This window comes from Taeniopygia guttata, chromosome 20, assembly GCF_048771995.1.
Source record: "Taeniopygia guttata chromosome 20, bTaeGut7.mat, whole genome shotgun sequence".
NCBI lineage: Eukaryota > Metazoa > Chordata > Aves > Passeriformes > Estrildidae > Taeniopygia > Taeniopygia guttata.
This window is the reverse complement of record NC_133045.1, coordinates 10715917-10733473: the sequence shown is the minus strand read 5'-3', so window position 1 is coordinate 10733473 and position 17557 is coordinate 10715917. Positions and strand designations below refer to the sequence as shown.

The 17557-nt window shown below is 49.5% G+C and overlaps 1 protein-coding gene across 2 annotated transcripts in view; it reads right to left on the bottom strand.

Moving 5' to 3' along the window:
* LAMA5 (laminin subunit alpha 5) overlaps window positions 1-17557 on the bottom strand; it is an 84880-nt gene that overhangs the window by 65629 nt on the left and 1694 nt on the right. For both annotated transcript variants that reach the window (XM_030288688.4, XM_072917164.1), the window contains exon 2: window positions 13163-13315. In XM_030288688.4, coding sequence (XP_030144548.4) covers window positions 13163-13315 — 153 coding nt within the window. The remainder of the gene's footprint in view (window positions 1-13162; window positions 13316-17557) is intronic.

The following is a 17557-nucleotide window of genomic DNA, read 5'->3' as shown; positions in this document are numbered from 1 at the left end:
AGCAGAGCAGACTGGCATCTGCCTCCGAGCCCCACGGTTCATGAAATCAATATACAGGCCATGGGAGTAATTTTGTCTCCTCCACTCTTTGAAGAGTCCCCTCCCTTCCTTTTCCCCAGCCACAAAACCATGCTCTGGGTGGTCCCTTCCAAGACTGTAAATTGACTCGTTGAAAACCTTAGCAAAAGAAAGGTCAGATGCCTTGCAAACACAAAGCTGACAGTGCTGTACAACTGTGCAGACATTATTCCAAGGATATGCACATCCCCACAGCTGCCTGCACCACGGCAGGCATGCATACCTCATCCAGGTGTACTCACATTGCACAGGTTTCCCCCAAAACAGCACCTGCAGGTGCAGCCTGGTGTCCAGCCCAAACCTGCACCTCTGGCTGCAGACTGGGGAAAGGTGGGGTGAGCTGCTGTCCTTCCCTGGGGATGGCACATTCCCACAGGATTTCACAATACCCTTATTCTGATGGTTGTGAAGAAGGACAAGGGACAGAGAGCAGTGACAAGACCGTAGATACACACCTGACAGCAACCTGCAAAGCATTTTTCATTTTTTCTGTTACCTGCAAACCACACAAACTGCAATTCTGTACTACATCAACACACTACAAATCCCACTGCCTCAGACCCTGAAAAATAAAATCACCTTGCAGAACCCCCAGCTGCCCAGCAATTTGAGAAAACCCAACTGTCCTACAGGTGCTCTCAGCCTTGCCTGTCGCTGTTAAGCCCCACAGCATCACTGCAGGGCAAACAGGCATTTACAGCTTGCTCAGCCCCTCCTGGCTCCCTGCTCCCACTGCCCAGCCCTGGGAAGGAACAGAGATAAGGGGAGTGCTACAGAAAACACAAGGGCTTAAGAAAGCTCTGATTTAGTGCAGATAAGAGGTCTAGGTGAGTAAAAGCACACACCACTGAAATAAAGACCACTGCTGAAAGAAGGGCAGGCATATGGGATGGCATGTGTCCAGGGTGGGGGCACAGCACAGGTGTGTCTGACTTCAGAGGTTAAAAACCAAGTTTTTCAGCAATAGCTATGTAGTTATTCTCACAGCACCACATCCTGATGAAATGTGTCCAACTGGCCTTGATGGAAGTGGCTCTCTGCAGATGCCTCATGGATGACAGAGCAGTCCAGAGTGGGCATTCACACATTTCGGGCAAAAAGCAGCACTGGTTTAAAATTCACAGTGTAGAGCAGCATCCTCCCTCTGACCTGGCTGATGGTGTGAGAGCACAGCCTCACCAAAAGCCCCCAGCACACTCTTCCAGCAGGTGCACAGCCCTCCTACCAAAAGTGCTGGGGAGCTTCCAGCAACGAGACACATGAACAACAAGGTGGTGGGGGGAGAAAATAAAGGATAAACTGGATAGAAAAGCCACACTTCTAAACACAGGGCTTGCTCTGTCAAGAGGCAGCAAGCTCAGAGGCAGAGGGAGCCTGTTAAAAACAAAACTGCACCAACTGGGGCTCTGCAGGGTCCAGCTGAGCCCCACTCTTATGCAGTGACTCCAAACCAAGCGTTTCAGCTGCCAGCCCCAGGGATAACACAGGGCAGGATAGCTCAGCACAGCCCTTACTCTGAGCACACAACTCCCCAGGCTCCTTAATAAGACACACTAATTTTTCACACTGTTAAGGGGAAAGCAAACAGCTCAGACATTTCTGTTCCTGCATTAGGCTCTCAAGCACATTTGCTGCGTATCTTATCGCAGTTCAGCAGCCTTTCCAAACCGTTTCAAGACTTTGGCCTTCAGAAACCTGGAGAGGGGGTGGAAAAACCCTCTATTCATTCTTACCAAAGCATAGCACATTCTCAAGAGGACATTCCTACCATCCAGAGCAAACAAATGTTCCCAACCGTGTGTTCTGTGGGGTTGTTTGAGTTGCAGCAAGTAAGATCAATACAGGTTCAATGCACAAGGTATTTAAATATTCTTAGAGGAGTTCCTGAGCCAGCTTAGAATTAAAAGGGAGAAGTCAGACAAAAGAATACTTGTCTGTGCTTCAGACAGCTTGCAGGCTGGTTTTTACACCCAGAGTTCCACAAGCACAGCTCCATCAGTCAGGACCACAGGCTTGTTGGGCTCTCCAGAGCCTGTACAAATCTGGGACCTGCTCCATCCAGACATCCCAGGCTCTGCAGCACTAAAAATAAAATTTAAAAAATATTATGAAAGAGCTATAGTAAGACTCTTTTCAGTACTGCCAAAGCCTTGCTGATTTGCTAAGTTTGCTAAGGAAGCCCTTGGCTAAATCACAGGCTGAAAAAAGAAACACTCAATACCCTTCCATAGGATACAAACAGGATTTTGTGCTTTGGATGAGACTTCAAACAGCATCTGCTTCTTCTGTGGCCAGCAGTGAATAAGATCTCTGTGACATTCCCAGTTTTCTGGAGGTCCTGGGCAGGGATGTCAGGATCCCACCAAAACACAGCATGTACACAGATAAATGGAACCTGATCTGCTACGACAAACAGGAGGCAGATCTTGTGTGCCACAGGGCAGGGGGCAGAGCAAGGTGTTAGAGCACAAGCCCAGGTGTCAGCCCACCCCAGTCTCACCCCCTCTGGACAACACCCCAGGGCCCTGGACATCATTGCTTTGGTCACAGCAAGGAGTTCAGTCCCAGACACTTCAATTCACTAATTTTATTGCCATTATCAACACAGCTCTGAATTTGTGACAAAAATGACTTATGCCTGTATGGAGCACTCGGGAACCACCAGCAGAGCCTCCAGCTACAACACATGGAATGGTGTGTGGTCAACCAGCATCTTCATCACAAACTGGAAAAAAAAAAACCCACCAAACTCTAAAAACCCCAGGCCTGTTGCATCTCAGCTCTTAATTCAACTAAAAATCCCCAAGACCAATTTCAACCTTGACAAGGCACAACTTGTACATCTGTGACACAGCAATTTCCCATCAAAGAGAGGATTTCAGACCCAGCCTGTCTGTAACCTACCCAAGTCCTCTTTTTCCTTGCATTTATGGGATTAAAAAAAAAAACCCCAAAAAACACATGTCATGTACTTCCCTTCCAGAGCTGCAAGAAATCCACTGTAAGTTGCATGCCAGCCTCAGCTCCAAGGGTTTCCTTGGGCTGCTCTCTCAGCAACAAGAAGAACAAAACAATCTTGGCAGCAGGCCATGCTACAAGAAAGTATTTCCCCCAGTTCCCTGGGATGAAGGGGATATCCTGTCACAAACCTGCACGCATGGGAAGGGTGAGGGGAGGAAGGAAATGGAAGAGGACGAATTAGCTAAAAATTGGCACAACGTGAGAGGTCTCAGCTTGGCACCAAAGCCCCTGAAAGGCTTTTCATTTTAAATGAGAATAAATGGCCAAGTGCCAATGATGGATGACTAACACAAGCCTCAGGAACCTCAAGCCTCCAGCACCCAAAAGGAATAGGCTGAAATCCTCCCTCCATTGGATTTGGAAGGGCACATGGATGCTCAAGCTCTGACACTTTATTTGTGTCCGATGCTGAGCCCAGTTCTTGGAGGTGGCAGATGCCTGTCTTTCCTGATATTTCTTACTTCACCATTTCCAGGGCCAAGTGGTTTGGAAAGCCCCTCTCTGGATCACTGTCAGCCTCCAGATCCCACATGTTCCAATATGACTCAGCTCCAACAGGAAAAGTCTCCCTTGCATCTTGTAAGAGGTCCCTGCAGCAAACCCCGCTGCACCCAGCTTCCAGCAGCACTTTCTGCCTTTCTGGAATTCCTCTGCGTGGTCCCTGCCAGCCTTGACAGCACTGGTTTTAAAGCCTGGTCGTTAGCAGATTCCAACAAAGCCAAACCCCACACATGCCAGCAGGTTTATTCTTCTAAAAAATCTGCACCCCAGCCGTGCACAGCATGTTTGTCAGCAGGTTTCCCCACCATGACACTGCCCAAGAGCAGCACACAGCAGGGTCACAGCAGGATTAAAATTCCCTACAGCACTGCTAACACCAGCACAGATCTGCAGCTACAGTGCTTCTGTGGAGCTCTTGCTGCTGGTCAGACCTACAAGGCTCACAGGAACACGGGGTTTGCCCTCACAATCCCCCCAAGACCCCCTTGTATTTCCAGCCCCATTTACAGAAACTTGAAGCAAGCCTGCTCCAAGGCAGAAAACTACGACTGGTAGAGAAAGAAATAATCAAACCCCTTCCTGGAGTCCAGCCAAAATCTTTGTGCCCACTAAGTTTGGGTGGATGCAGACTTTGCCAAAGGCTGGAATAGGATTAAGGAACAGCTTTAGCAAACAGCCAGGACAACAACAGTGAAGTCACGATGAAACCAGCACTAGAGATTTCTGTTTGCAGTCATGAGCCTGTGTTTACAGTTTGCAACTATGTGCAAATACCAGAAAGCCATTCTTTTCCTCTTCCCATTGGGGCTTGGCATTATGCATATTTAACTAGATCCAAGAGATGCCTACAGCAGCATGCCAGCTGGATTTTGGGCACAGGGCATGCTCCAAGCCACAGTGATGGGAACTTGCAGGAAGCCATAAATACAGCTCAGCTGAGTGTGTGTGTGTGAGGGAGAGCGCTGTATCAAAGCAGGCAGAAAGAGAAATGGGAAAGAGAAACTAAAAAATAAATTGTGGTATGCTCAGTTTGCCTGTTTGTTTGTCCCTGCATGGGTTACACAAACAGCCACTGGCAAGACTCAGGATGCCAAGCAGAAGATGCAAAGTGATTCTCAGGCAGGGCACACCAACCAGAGCAAGATACAAACACAAGCTTTGCCAGGAAATCTGCTCCATCAAAGACACAGTTTACAGCACACAGCTTCATGGAAAAAGCCATCACTGATATGCAAATCTTCCAGGATAAAGGCAACTTCTAAGGGAAGCTGTTGTAAATTCCAGGTAACCCAACAGAGGAGCTCAGCTGGTTTAGCCCTGCTGCTGAACCCAAATTCTCCAGGTGGATGTACATGGCTGGGAACAGGGGGCACAGCACTTTGTGCCACATCACCTCCCATGAATGTTTTGTTGTTTGACAGAGGGAAGGACAAGAATGTCAAACTACCATCCCAACACTGCTCTCCAGGAGCTCTGACTGACAAGTCCCAGCAGGACTCCTGCCGGCCCCATGCCTGCTCATCCTCCCCCTGCCTCTGTCTGGCTGCCTTGCCAAGCCCTGGGGCCAGGCTGGGTGCCTGGAGGAAACGGGCACTGTGGCTTCCTACACTGCTCAAAGAGGAGCTGGCAGCCTCCAGACCCACCTTCCATTAGCAGTGACCTCACGCTAACAAAGGCGTTTTTATGGTTATGCTTGGCAAGTCCTTCTGTGGGGATCAAAATGTCATTCCTCTCATTCTTGTCAAGAGTCTCTGATGACCAAAGAAGTCCCAAACCACAGCTCAGTCCTTGCCTTGTGCAGAGTCATCCATGTGTCACTCTCAGGGCTTTGTCCTCTTCCTCCCTGTGTGTCCCAGTGCGGCTCATCCCTGCTCCCATCTCTCCTCTCTAACCTCCAGGATGCCTCCAGAAGCAAAACCTCAGTTACAGGTCTGTGAGAACAGGTCACATTTCCCTAATTAACTGCCACTGATCTGGAGTCTGCTCTCAAACCCCAGCACACCGGGCATGCACCTTCCCCCTGTGTCCTCCTACTGATCTCCGTTTTTACTTCCATCAAACAGGAAGCAGTGAACTATTTATTGCACTGCTTGGCACTACACATAGGAGGGGAAGTCTGGAATTTGAAGAGCACTGATTCCAGAAAACAGGAAACAACTGAGGATCAAGGCTGGGCACAGCCCGAAGGCCCACATTTATGACTATAATAAAAGGATAAGGCAGAGATGAATGCAGGGCTGAGCCAGGCTTGGTAGAGCATCAAAAGAAAGGTGCAGGGGGCTAGAACAGGCTTGAAAGAGCAGAAAAGCTGACTAGGCAGATGATCAAGAGTGTATTTAGCATCCTCCCTGGCAGCCCTGTGGATCTGAGCCAGGACATAGCAGTGCTGGAGCTGCAGAGGGCAAGGACAGCTCCTGGAGCTGTGCCCCAGGAAGAGCTCACTTGAGGGGCTTCTCCTCCCGACCAGGACGAGCAACAAGAACTAAACTGGCTGTGAATGCCACAGGATGAGCCTGTCTCAGTCCTACACACAGGGCAGGGCTGGCAGTGAGGCTCCAGCAGCTTCAGCCCTCGGGGGTGTGTGCAGGACACACGGACAGATGGGCACTCACAGGGCTGAGGGATGCTCTCCCTGCTGGAAAAGTGACAGACACAGGAGAAGGGGCTGCACAGAGCCAAGCCAAGAGCCTGACTCAAGGAATCATTCCCTTCTGCAACACATTGGTCTGGTGCTACACAGGCTCCTGCAGAGAAAATGGAGATAAAATGCAGTATTCCCATTCTGCAGGTGGGACATGCCAAAGCACAGAAAATGCTAAACCACTTAATGGGACGCCAGCATGGTCTGTGTCAGAGCTGTGAACCTCTCTGCTTTCTCTGGCAATGGTGACCATCCCAAAAACTCCCAGTAAGATCTCTGAGGGAGGAAAAGGGCACCAGCAGGGGCCTGAGGCAGGCAGCCCTGCTCTGTTTGAGCTGGCCTGGTGCAGCCAGGCACGGCCCGGCAGAGCTGACCCCGGAGCACACGGACCCACACACTCCCCAGTCAAGGCACCTCTTGTTTTCCAGCCCAGCCAAGCAGACACTTTCCAGGAGAGCAGAAAAATTGTCAGGCTTGCCTTCCAGCTATTCATCACAAGCTAAAGCCTCCCTGCTCCAGCCTGACCTCTCCCCAGCCCACACCTCCCGAGGCCAATCTGTGAAGAATCCCAGGGAGCTGAGAAGAAGGGACAGGCTGGAGGAAATAAGAAGCTCCACGGCAGGAGACCTCAGTGTCAGCCTCTTTGTTTCTCATCACACCAGCGTTATAAATAGGCAACAACACCTAGGGAGAAGCTAGAGTGGAAATCTTGCATGCATTTCTTAGAACCAGCAATTATCCTTTCATCAGTCATTACCTGGAGCTGTTCTGGGGCTGAGGCTTATTTTAACACCTGGTTCAGGTCTAGGCAGAGCAAGCACAGCCTCTGGGAAGATTAAGCTGTTGAAGCACAAGGGTCATTTGTAGGAGATGCAAAGAACAGGCAGAAACAAACTCCTGGAGGCCACAAAAGGTGCCACGACACTGAGTGACCTGCCCGGAGCCTCCTGCTCCCCTGTGCTCACAGCCAGGGCAGGTCTTTTGGGATTCAGATGTCACAACTGAAATCCTTTCTACTCTACTCACTGCAGCCCTGGAAGACTGATTTTAAGCAGTACTACTTCATGACTTGCATAAACATAACATACAATTAAAATCCATGTGTCACCCATGATTTACCTACACATCTTTTCCTTTAACAGCAGCAGCAAAGAGGAAAGAAGTTTCAGCCTTGGCTGCTCTGGAGCTTGGCATCCAGTTTGGCAAGGCTGTTTGAAAAGGAGAGGATGGGTCTGCTCTTGCTGCCAGAGGAGACAGATCCCCACTTGATTAACAACCAGACACTCCCTTCCTGCTCACCTGAGCAGCTCCCACACAGCCCTCGGAGCCAGGAATCTGGTGGGAGTTGGCAGATGGCCCTTCTCGACCTTTCTGTGCTAAGTGAAAGCAAAAATCACACTTTATCAGCACGAAAAAAGAAAAAAAATTCAATAGCTGTTGGTCCAGGTCAGGGGAGCTGCAGCTTTGAAGAAACAGAAGAGACTTCACAGCTAAGTTAATTTAAACAATAAAATGCTAAATAAATTGGGAGAGAAGACCCATCCACTTGGGCTCGGTGCCAGCTCCCAGTCACACCTTTTCTGCCTTTCCCAGAAGAAGCACTGCAAATGTACAGCCTGCTTCCACTCCACATCCATGGCCAAGGACAGCAGCACTGAACACTCTCAGTTAAATGTGAGCCACAGACCATCTCAGATCAGGGAGCTACAGTTCTGAAGCCTATAAACAAAGATCTTGATCTACTTTTGAAGGATTTTATTGCAATTGGAGAGGACTCTACAAAGGAGAAGAAACCACGGGCTCAGCTGTTGAAAGTAAAAAATATTTCTGCTCAGCCTACTTAATGTGCTTTATTTTTAATGCCGCTTTTGCTCCAACAGCCAGAGAACAATTTGGAGAAAGAACGTCTTTGTTAGAGATTTTACGCCCCAGCCCTTTATTTAAGGTGCAAAAGCTCACAATAAATGTCACTAAGCTCTCCTACCCCTTTCCCACAGTGGTGCCCCAGCACAGTGAGGACCAAGTAGGAGTAATTACCAAATAGTTCTTCCTCAGCAGTAAGAGAAGTTAAGAAAAGTAAAAACCATGTACAAAAAAAAAAAATCTTAAATCCTCCCGCATTCTTGCAATGCTCCATGAAAAACACCAGGCAGGTAAGGCAGCCTGTGGCCCCAAGAGAAATGGACAGTGTGCATTTTTCAGGGATGAGTGCTGGGGAAAATGCTGCAGGAGACATGCCCAGCAAGGAATGGAAAAAAGAGACTTCAACTTTCTCCCTATGTACAGCAAGAATGAACAAGAGTGCCCTCGAGGGAAATGTCAGCAGCAGCTTCATCACCCAGAGGCTCCCAAGCAACAGAAATGAAGGTGAAAAACGGGAGAAATTTAAACAGTTTTCAGCTGAAAATGCTTGGATGACCATCACCCCTATCCCACATCAAGCCTAGGGAAAGCAGCCTCTAGGGCACCATCTTTATTCATGAGAACCCTGAGTGCTCTATTGGGATTTCCTGAGTTAACTCCCTCAAGAGGGATTTTTTCAATTCATTAAGCCGGAGAATAAACATCAGATTCATCTTCACGTGTAGAGCTTTTGCTGGGAACAGGGAGGTGAGCCTCAAGCCCATCGGTTTGCAGGGATTTCCTTCTAGCTGCCTTTCACAAAGGGCTCCTGAAGACCTCCACCAGCAGCTCCCACTACTATTTCAATTAAATGAAAACAAATGGGAGGTGATAAACTGAAGTGGAAGAAAATGTCAGTGATTTTACACACAAGGTACCATGCTCTGGACCAGTGGTGTTGCTTTAGCATTAGGCCAGCTCTATCTCAGTCCAGATCTACCAAAGATGAGTAAGAATTTAATACTCATTAACAAGAATACAGTTCACACCACAAGGATTGAGCTGTTCACGCAAATCAGGCATTTGGCTACACCTGCACATCAAACCATTGTGCAAAGCTGGTCCAGAGGGGCCACATTTGCAGTGCAAAAGGGGGAAAAAGCAGGTTTATGTCCTGAAAATCCACCACAGGAAAAACACCCAGCTCCTTTAGAGCCAAGTTTCACACTGAAAGACCAGCAGCCTGTTGCCAAGGGCTGAAGCACCTCGTGTGTTTTGGGTACCAACATCTTTACTCTGGAGCTGGGAGAGCCTGGCAAGCACAGGTTAATTAGTTCAGAGGCCAGAAAATGCAGCAGCTTTGGCAGATCCCACTGCAGTTACTAGAAAACTCAAGAGGTGCTTCTCAAAACACCTCAAAAGTTATCACTCCACTCCCTTGCTGAGACATCCCAATGACTACAAAACCCACTTGGCACTGGCCCCAGAGCGTGGCTCACAATTCCCCTCATTTCATTTCCATCTCTGTGAACTACCAATGGATGCAACTTCTTCTTTTCCTCCTTCTAAGCCCAAAGGGAGCTGCATTTCAAGGAGTTCTGGAGGTCTCCAAAGGAGGAGGCTTCTCTTCTCTCCCCAGCAGAAGTGATGTCAGTGATGCTATCAGGCACTGCCCAACTAAATACCTTTGGGGTATCAACCCAAACTCTCTGCAAAGCTTCAGTCTGAAATCCTGCTGTTCTCTGGTGTCAGCAGGGCCAGCAGATGAGGCAGGAGGAGATGGGGGCTGCTACCCAGCCACCCTCTCACTGCAGTAATTAACCTCGAGCAAGCACTGGCACGAAGCTCCTGCTCTCGCATGACTGCAAGCATTCCTCCCCCAGAGTTTATCATCAAGCACCAACGAGCCATAAACATCTCAAGGAAGGGCTGGCCTGGGTTCACCTTCATGCAAGGAAGATGTCAGGCTCTGGCAGGGAGCCAGCCATTCATGTTTCCTTAAACCTTGTCAGCTCTGACTCAAACGACATTTTTGGGGGAAAAAAAAAAAAAAAAAAAATGTTCCATCACACCCCTTCCTCCCCCTCCACCCACTGTGGCACTTAATCACTGCAGGATCACAGGGGACAATTCCCATGGTGGCTGTGAGTCACGGTGTCCTGTCCCTCTGCAGCAGAGGCACATTCCCATTCCCAGCTGGCCTGGAGGCTCCAGGCAGGACAGCAAAGAGCCTGGAGCAGAGCAGCAGCACAGCAGATTTAGGAGCCTCCACCACAGCATGGACCTTTGCCCTCCAAGCCAGGTAGGACAGCCACTTTTTGGGATTTTGACAAATCCAGATAGTCCAGTGACAGCTGTGTACTCTCAGCACCCTCAGTTCTACTCTCCAAAACCTGAGCTGTGCTTCATATGGTGCCATGATGTATTTTACACCAAATTCATGCAGCAGCACAGCCACTTATGCTAAATATAATAAGCACAAGGTCATGATAAACAGCAAGAAAAAAAAAATCCCCTCCCATACACTTCAGCATCTCCTAAAATCCATTTATCTCCCCTCCCTGCAGCTGTTTGCCATATTTCTGGTGCTCAGATCTGGGTCTGACATGGAAACCTTCAAGTGACTTTTCCTCCTCCTGCACACACAATTTTCCTCCTTTCTCCCACACCAATTCTGAAAAGAAAATTCACTCCTCCCCAAGGAGGCAGGAACAGACAAGGTACCAGCAGGAGCAATTCCCATCCAACTCCCCGGCATCACTGGCCACAGCCCCTTCCCAAGCCATGGTGGGAGCCCTGATGCACCTTGCTGATGGAGCCACTGAGATTAGGCTGCTGCTGGCACTGTGACATCAGGAGAGTGTTTCATATCCTCACACCAGCTGGGTGGCCAGCCCGAGCCATTCTGCAACTTATTTGCTGGCTGTGAATATTCCTCCTTCTCTCCTTCCCACAGGACTTTAACACCCCTGTGAGGAGAGCAAGCTCCCAGCCAGCAAAAAGCAAAGAGTAAGAGGCTGCTTAATTAACTGACCCTCTCCCAATTGCCACAGCCTCGCCAAATGCTGGAGAAACCTGATTCCAGCTGGTAATTAAGCTGGAGAGGGATGGAGCCAGCAGGGAAGCACAGCAGCAAAGGAAGGGGCTAACACCACAACCCCCTGTGCCAGCCCTGTGTGCCCCCAGTGCCATCAGCACTCCGGCCACTCGTGAGCCCCCACAGGGACAAAAGCTTTTAGTGGCTGTGAGGCCCTTAAAATTAAACCTTAATTGGTCCAAGAGCTCTCTAGATTGATGCACAGAGCAAGGAGAGGCCTTGTTTGCCAGCCAAAAAAAGCCCTGCTGTCAGACATGCCTAGGAGAGTGTTCTACCTGTGCAGTTTTCACTGGGATCTGAGGAATTTGGGAAGCCTGGCTGCCAGGGGGAATGACAGAGAGGAGGAGAAGCTCTGGAGGAAAGCTGCCCTTTGAAAACCCCTCTGCAGAGGAGCAGGGACAGAACAGCCACATGCAGGCTGGTCACAGGGGGAGCGAGTGCAAAGCCATCCAGCCAGCAGCACATCCCTGCCAGCTGGGATGTTTCTGGGTGACACAGCAGATGCCACCCACGCTGGGGAGGGCTCAGCTCCCGGGAGGCTTTGCCCACTCAGATCTCGTGCCCTGGGCAGTAGCAGATATTTCACTGCTGCTGGTACAGCACAGCTTGAGACAGCTGGCACTCATGGAGAGAATAAATTTATGAAGGGTGTTTGGCAGACTCCAAATGAGTGCTACAGCAAGGCAGGAAGCGGAGCAGAGCCAGTCCTGGGGACTAAAGTGTGTGGTTGAGGCATCTAACTGAAGGGGATCATCATCAATACAGACTGGCCATCTATGGATGCAAATTTGGAGTCAGGCACCTTGCAAATGGCAGTGGCAAATGAGCCTTTACTCTAGTAGAGAGAGTGAAAGATCTACCTGTGAAGTTATTGCAAATTTTTGGTATCCAAAAAAAATCTCAAAATCCCTGCAAAACAAAGCAAACTCCCAAAGGAGCTGTGACTAAGCCCCCAGGAGGCTGCTGAGCAATCACAACAAACAGGTTTCCTAGGGGAGAGGTGAGCTGTCCACAGCTCCAAAACTGCCCCATCCCACAGACTTCCCAGCCATGGAGGTCCCAAAACTTGGCCTTTGGGGCTGCAGGACTCACAGCAGAGCTTGGGGAAGCATCCCCTGGGAGGTGAGAGCCTGTTCCTGCCTGTTCATGGGGACACTTCAGTAGATCCCTGCTCAAATGTTGAAGCCTAACAGAGCAAATGTCCCCAGCCCTGAATGACAAGGGCTCAGGCTGCCAGGGAGCAGAGACCTCACACATCCCCTGTCCCAAGGACTGAGGAGTTCCCCAATCCAGCAGCTCCACACCACAGGGAAGGCACACATCCCACTGCTCTCCGAGCTTACAACGCCGTCCTGCCCCCACAGCTCCAGCCAGGACATCTCTGCTGCTGGGGGAACTCGGAGAGAACACACCATTTCTGCATTCTGCAGATGAACAGGAGCAGCAGAGGAGGCAGCAGAGAGGGGGCTGGCAGCTCTGCTATTAAAAATGGCAATTCCCTCTGACTTGCCACCATTAGAGACCAAACATCCATTGCCATCCTTTGTCTTTTACAGGAAGATCTTCAGCAGGGACTTGCTGTTTTTTAAAGAGTTGTAAACATACCAATTAAAAGCTTTAGAGCCTTGAATTTCTCAGGGCTGTATTTTCCCATTTTGGGGTGAGGCCCTGCTAAGTGCCTCCCTTTGAGAGGCAGGTACCCTCTAAGGGGAATGGCACCTACATAACCTGATGAGTTTCCACAAATGACTCAACTTTTAGGGAAGGTCTAAATAGTAACAACAAAGGGCACAATGTAGTTAATATTACAAACAGGCAAGAGGTTTTCCCTTCCCTATTTTAACCAAAGCCTCCTGCCCTGCCATTAAATGAGTGGATTTTGTTCCACACCTCCAGTGAGCTCCAGTAAGGGATTTCAGAAGCAGAGAAGCAGTTCCTCAGCAGTACAGCCTACAACATAATGAACAAAGGATTTGTGTTACCTGTCCAAGGTCCAGAGTGACGTTGACCTGGTTGAACTCCAGCCCCCGGGAAAGAGGGGGGCTCTGCCACCAGCGCTCTGTCCCATCGATGGCATTTGTGATGGGGTGGGCTTTGTTGCTGTTTGCAGAGGAGCAGATGTCACAGTACTGGCCCTGGCAGAAAGTACAAAAACAACATTTAACTCTGGCCAGAAATGTGGTACAGAGCAGTCAGGTATCGCAGCAATTCAGAAAATACAGTTTCATTAAATTCAGAAAATACAGCCTGCTAGTGCAAATCAAGATACAGAAAGTTTTGTTTGCACCAATTTAAAGTGTGGGTGCAAAAAGATACATGAAAAGGCTCAAAACCCCCACAACCACCCAGTGTAGAATCTGGGCTGCTCAGAGCAGCATCCCTTCTAAATGTCAGATATGCAGTGAAGATGGACAAAGGATCCCAGACCCAAAGGACTGGTCACCAGGAGCATCTGAGGGAGAAGCTGCACAGCAATGGAGAGCAGTGGCTCAAACTCCACGGTCAGCAGCTCCTGTGCTGAGGCTGCCACTCACACCCACCCCATTCCGTCATTTCTGTGGACTCAAACTGGCAGCTCCTCTGCCCAGCTCCCTGCAATCTGTTTCTTGCCCACCTATTCATTCCACAATACAGCTCTTTCAGCTGCATTTTCAAGCTCAGTCTCGCAGCCAAGTTCCTTTTGCTGCTGATGCTGCAATGCAAGGCCAGAAAGGGACAGCCCCAGCTGTCAGCTGGCCAGGGACTGCCACCACTTCTCTGCCTGCTTTTGTGGCCCGGGTGGCTTTGTCAGCTCCATGGACACGCTGCCAGAGAAAACAACCCCACAACTTTACCAGCACCTCCTGAGCAGGATCAGACAAAGACCTGAACTGTTAGGGGCAATTCTTTCTCTCTCATTAATGGACAAATGAATGCGGCCCATGCTCAAAGAGACCTGCAAAGCACCCTGAAAACTGGCAAATTGTCCTGTGGAGCCACTGTTGTGTCACTTGAATTGCTGCTAGAACAGCCTGGAAGGGAGCTGCAGTTACAGGCAGCTTTCCTTTTAAAGGCACAGCCATCCCCAGGCAGGAATGCTGCCCTTGCCTGTCCAGCTGCAGCCAGCGTTAATGTCACACCAGGTACAAGAGCTCAAGACAGGCAATCCCCTTCCTGCCCCTACCAGGGCTGAGGCAAGACAAGGCCACTGCAGAGTATGTGATTTTCCAGATGCTCCAAATTCTGGAGAAGCAGATTTCACAGCATTATTCCCCTCTACCACACGTTTTGTTAGTTGCGGACAATTATGCAATACAAGTTATCCCGAACAAGAACACTTTAAAATTAACTCCTCTAGAGATGTGAAAATAGAGATGGGCAAGCCCAAGGCCAAAGAAAAGGGGAGCTGAAACCTTCCAGGTAACCCTGACATACATGCAGGGAGCACTCGGTGCACAGAGAGGTCACAAGGCTGGTTTGGACACGCTTTGAGCAGCAGGGAGAGCAGACCAGATAAAACTGACCCAACTCTTCAAGCTCAAACCTTTAATGGGAACCGGTGCAACAGGTTGTGTGGAAAATTCTGCTGCACAACACTGAGGTGTGGGGGGAAAGTCAGGCAAGGTTACAAAACAGGGATAAATAACAAAAAAAAAAGGTACTTTCATAGTTTAAATTCTTGCCACAGATGTAAAAACCATTTTGAACCCAGACTTCACATTGATGGGGGACAGTCAACTCAAGCTGAGTAAGCAAGAGGGGAGTAAAAATTAGGATCAGCTGCTCCGGATTTATAACATTGCTGTTGTCCCTCCCTGGGCAGCCTACGGGGCTGGGAACACATCAGCAGCTGACCCAGGTTTGCTGTTCAAAGTGTGATTAGCCTCTCTGATGCACCAGTTGCTCATTAGTTGTTTCATTAGAGCCAAACATAAACCTGACCAGAATCATTTCCAGCTTTTTGTGTTTTAGAGCAACTCAGTCTCCTGCACATTGTGTCAGGTTCTCTACAGGGAAGCTCTGACATCAGCAAGAGGATTTTAATTAAAGAGCAATTGTGAGCTGCAGGCTTAGCAGGCACTGCAGGTTGCCAGAGCAGTAGAGGTGTGGACACTACAAAGGAATGGTCAAAAAGAACTTCAGCTGTGCAAGGAGTTGCAGGGCAGCTCAGAGAGCATAAAACTGCCACTATCAGAGCAAACTGCAAAGAGGGAGAGATAAGGAGGAGGTTTGAATGAGGGGCAGCTCCCAGAGACCTGCAAGGCCTGATCCTGCCCAGGGCAGTGGGAACTTTGAAGTTTCCCCTGAGTGTAAATACCAACTGGGCACCCTGCTGGCACCTCTCTCAGGGGACACAGGTGGCTTTGTCCCAGTTTATCTGGCCCTGCCATGACCCAGCACCAGCTCCCCTCACCTGATTTATCAGAAAGCCACGGGGAGCATGGGGCTGCTGGGGATGAGATAAAAAGGACAAGAAATGTGTAAAAAGTACTGTTTGAGACAAAGTACCTGCTTGCAAGCTGCTCCCAGGGCTGTCCCTGCAGACCAGCTGCTCACACAGAGTTGGGCAGGTGCTGTCTCACCATGTGTCTTCTCTGTGGGCAGCAACTTGTTCCAAACACAGTTAAACCAATGAAATCCAACACTAGCATGGATGCAAACACAGAAGACACACTGAGGTACAGCACCAATGTCACCTGCAGCATGGAGAGCGCTGGTGACAGATTTCTTCTGCCACCCACCAGAGACAGGACACGGGATAAAGAGGCACCAGCACAAATGGTCACTGACACCCCAGCGTGTGAAAAAGAATGCCACTTAATTCTGAGACATTCAGGGATGAAACAGCTTCAGATTTCATCTGTTATCACCTGGAAGAGTGAGAGGGCCAGAGCTCTGATAGTGCCCACACTGCTCAGGCAAGGATGGCTCAGGGCTGGGGTGAGAACAGGCTTCTGAGGGAGGCACAGGCAGCACTGCCTTGAAAGCAGTCAAATTTGGTGTAGGTTCTTAAATTCTGAGGTCTATAATTGCTTTAATTAATGGCAGTAACGTGCCTCATGGCTACAATCCTGATCTGAAGTAATAACCTACAGCCCTGCCCCACCCTGAGGAGCAGTGCACCTTCCCTGCTGGTTCTGGAACAGCCCCAGGCACACGGGTGGGATGGGGAAGGTGAGCACACAGCTGTGCCTTTGTAGACTTGTCTTGGAAGACAGCACCTCCAGTAACGCTTAAACAAAAAAAAACCCCTATGATCTCTCTTCTGCCTTATCCTCAAGACATTATCATTAAGGCACTCCACACTGAGGAGTGAATTCGACAAAGGAAACAAACCTCCAAGGCAAGTCCCTTTCAGCACACCTCAGCGCTGCTGTGCCTCACATCCTTCCAGACTGAAAAGCCCCCCACAGTTGGAAATGCAGTCTTCTGCCAAAAAGCCCTGAATAAAGCAGAGGAAACTCCTTGAAAAGGTTTACAGCCTTCCCACAAACTGTGCCAAAACCACTGCAAGTGTCTTAAAGGCAGTTTACTTCAGAAAACTTAATGATTATTGACATTTTAAGACCATCACATTTAAAAGTCACTGAACTCCCTTTTCTGAAACCGTCTATAATGTCAAATTAAATCAGCAGAAAATGGAGAATTGACTCAACAAATTTATTAGACGACTGTATTAATGTTTATTCCAGATCTTTAACCAAGCAAATGTCCCTTCACCAGCACAGCGTGTGGATGTCTCTTGCAGGATCCCAAGTGGCATTTTTCCAGTATTCCTGGATGACAGCTCCTTATGCCACAGCACATCACACACGAGCAGGAACGAGCAGGTGAATGAAGGAGGGAAGGGGCTCCGGGCTGGTGGGACACACAGGCAGTGAGGACATGCATGTGGAGTTCATTATTGTTGTTTCAGTCTGCTCAAATTGAACACTTCCCTCCCACCTCCCTCCTCGCTTTAGTCACCGGGTGGTGCCAAGACCCCTAAAGGGGATGAATTGGGAACTCTGACCTCTGCTCTGACGCCTCCTGTTTCCTCCCCTCCCTTTTAGGTGCTGCCTGTGGTCATGGAAAGGAGCCACTACAAAAGGAATTTTCTAAAGCTTTCAGACCGAGTGAAGCCCGCTGCTCTGGGAAGCAGTGCTCAGATCAAAGCCCCCCCTGTGCCAGAGCTGCACAGGGGACAGGAGGGGGTTGCTGCAGAATTCCACAGCTCAGGAGCTGTCTTTGGCAGTGGGGGGACGCTGGGGCTGCCCCCAGAGCTGGTACAGCCTGAAGGGTTGATTTCAGTCAGCAGCATCCTTAGTGCTGCGTGTCATGCTGGGCTAGCAGGGTGGCCAGAGCACAGATGGACACACGTGGAGTGATAAATGCACACCCACATTTGGCAGCTTTTC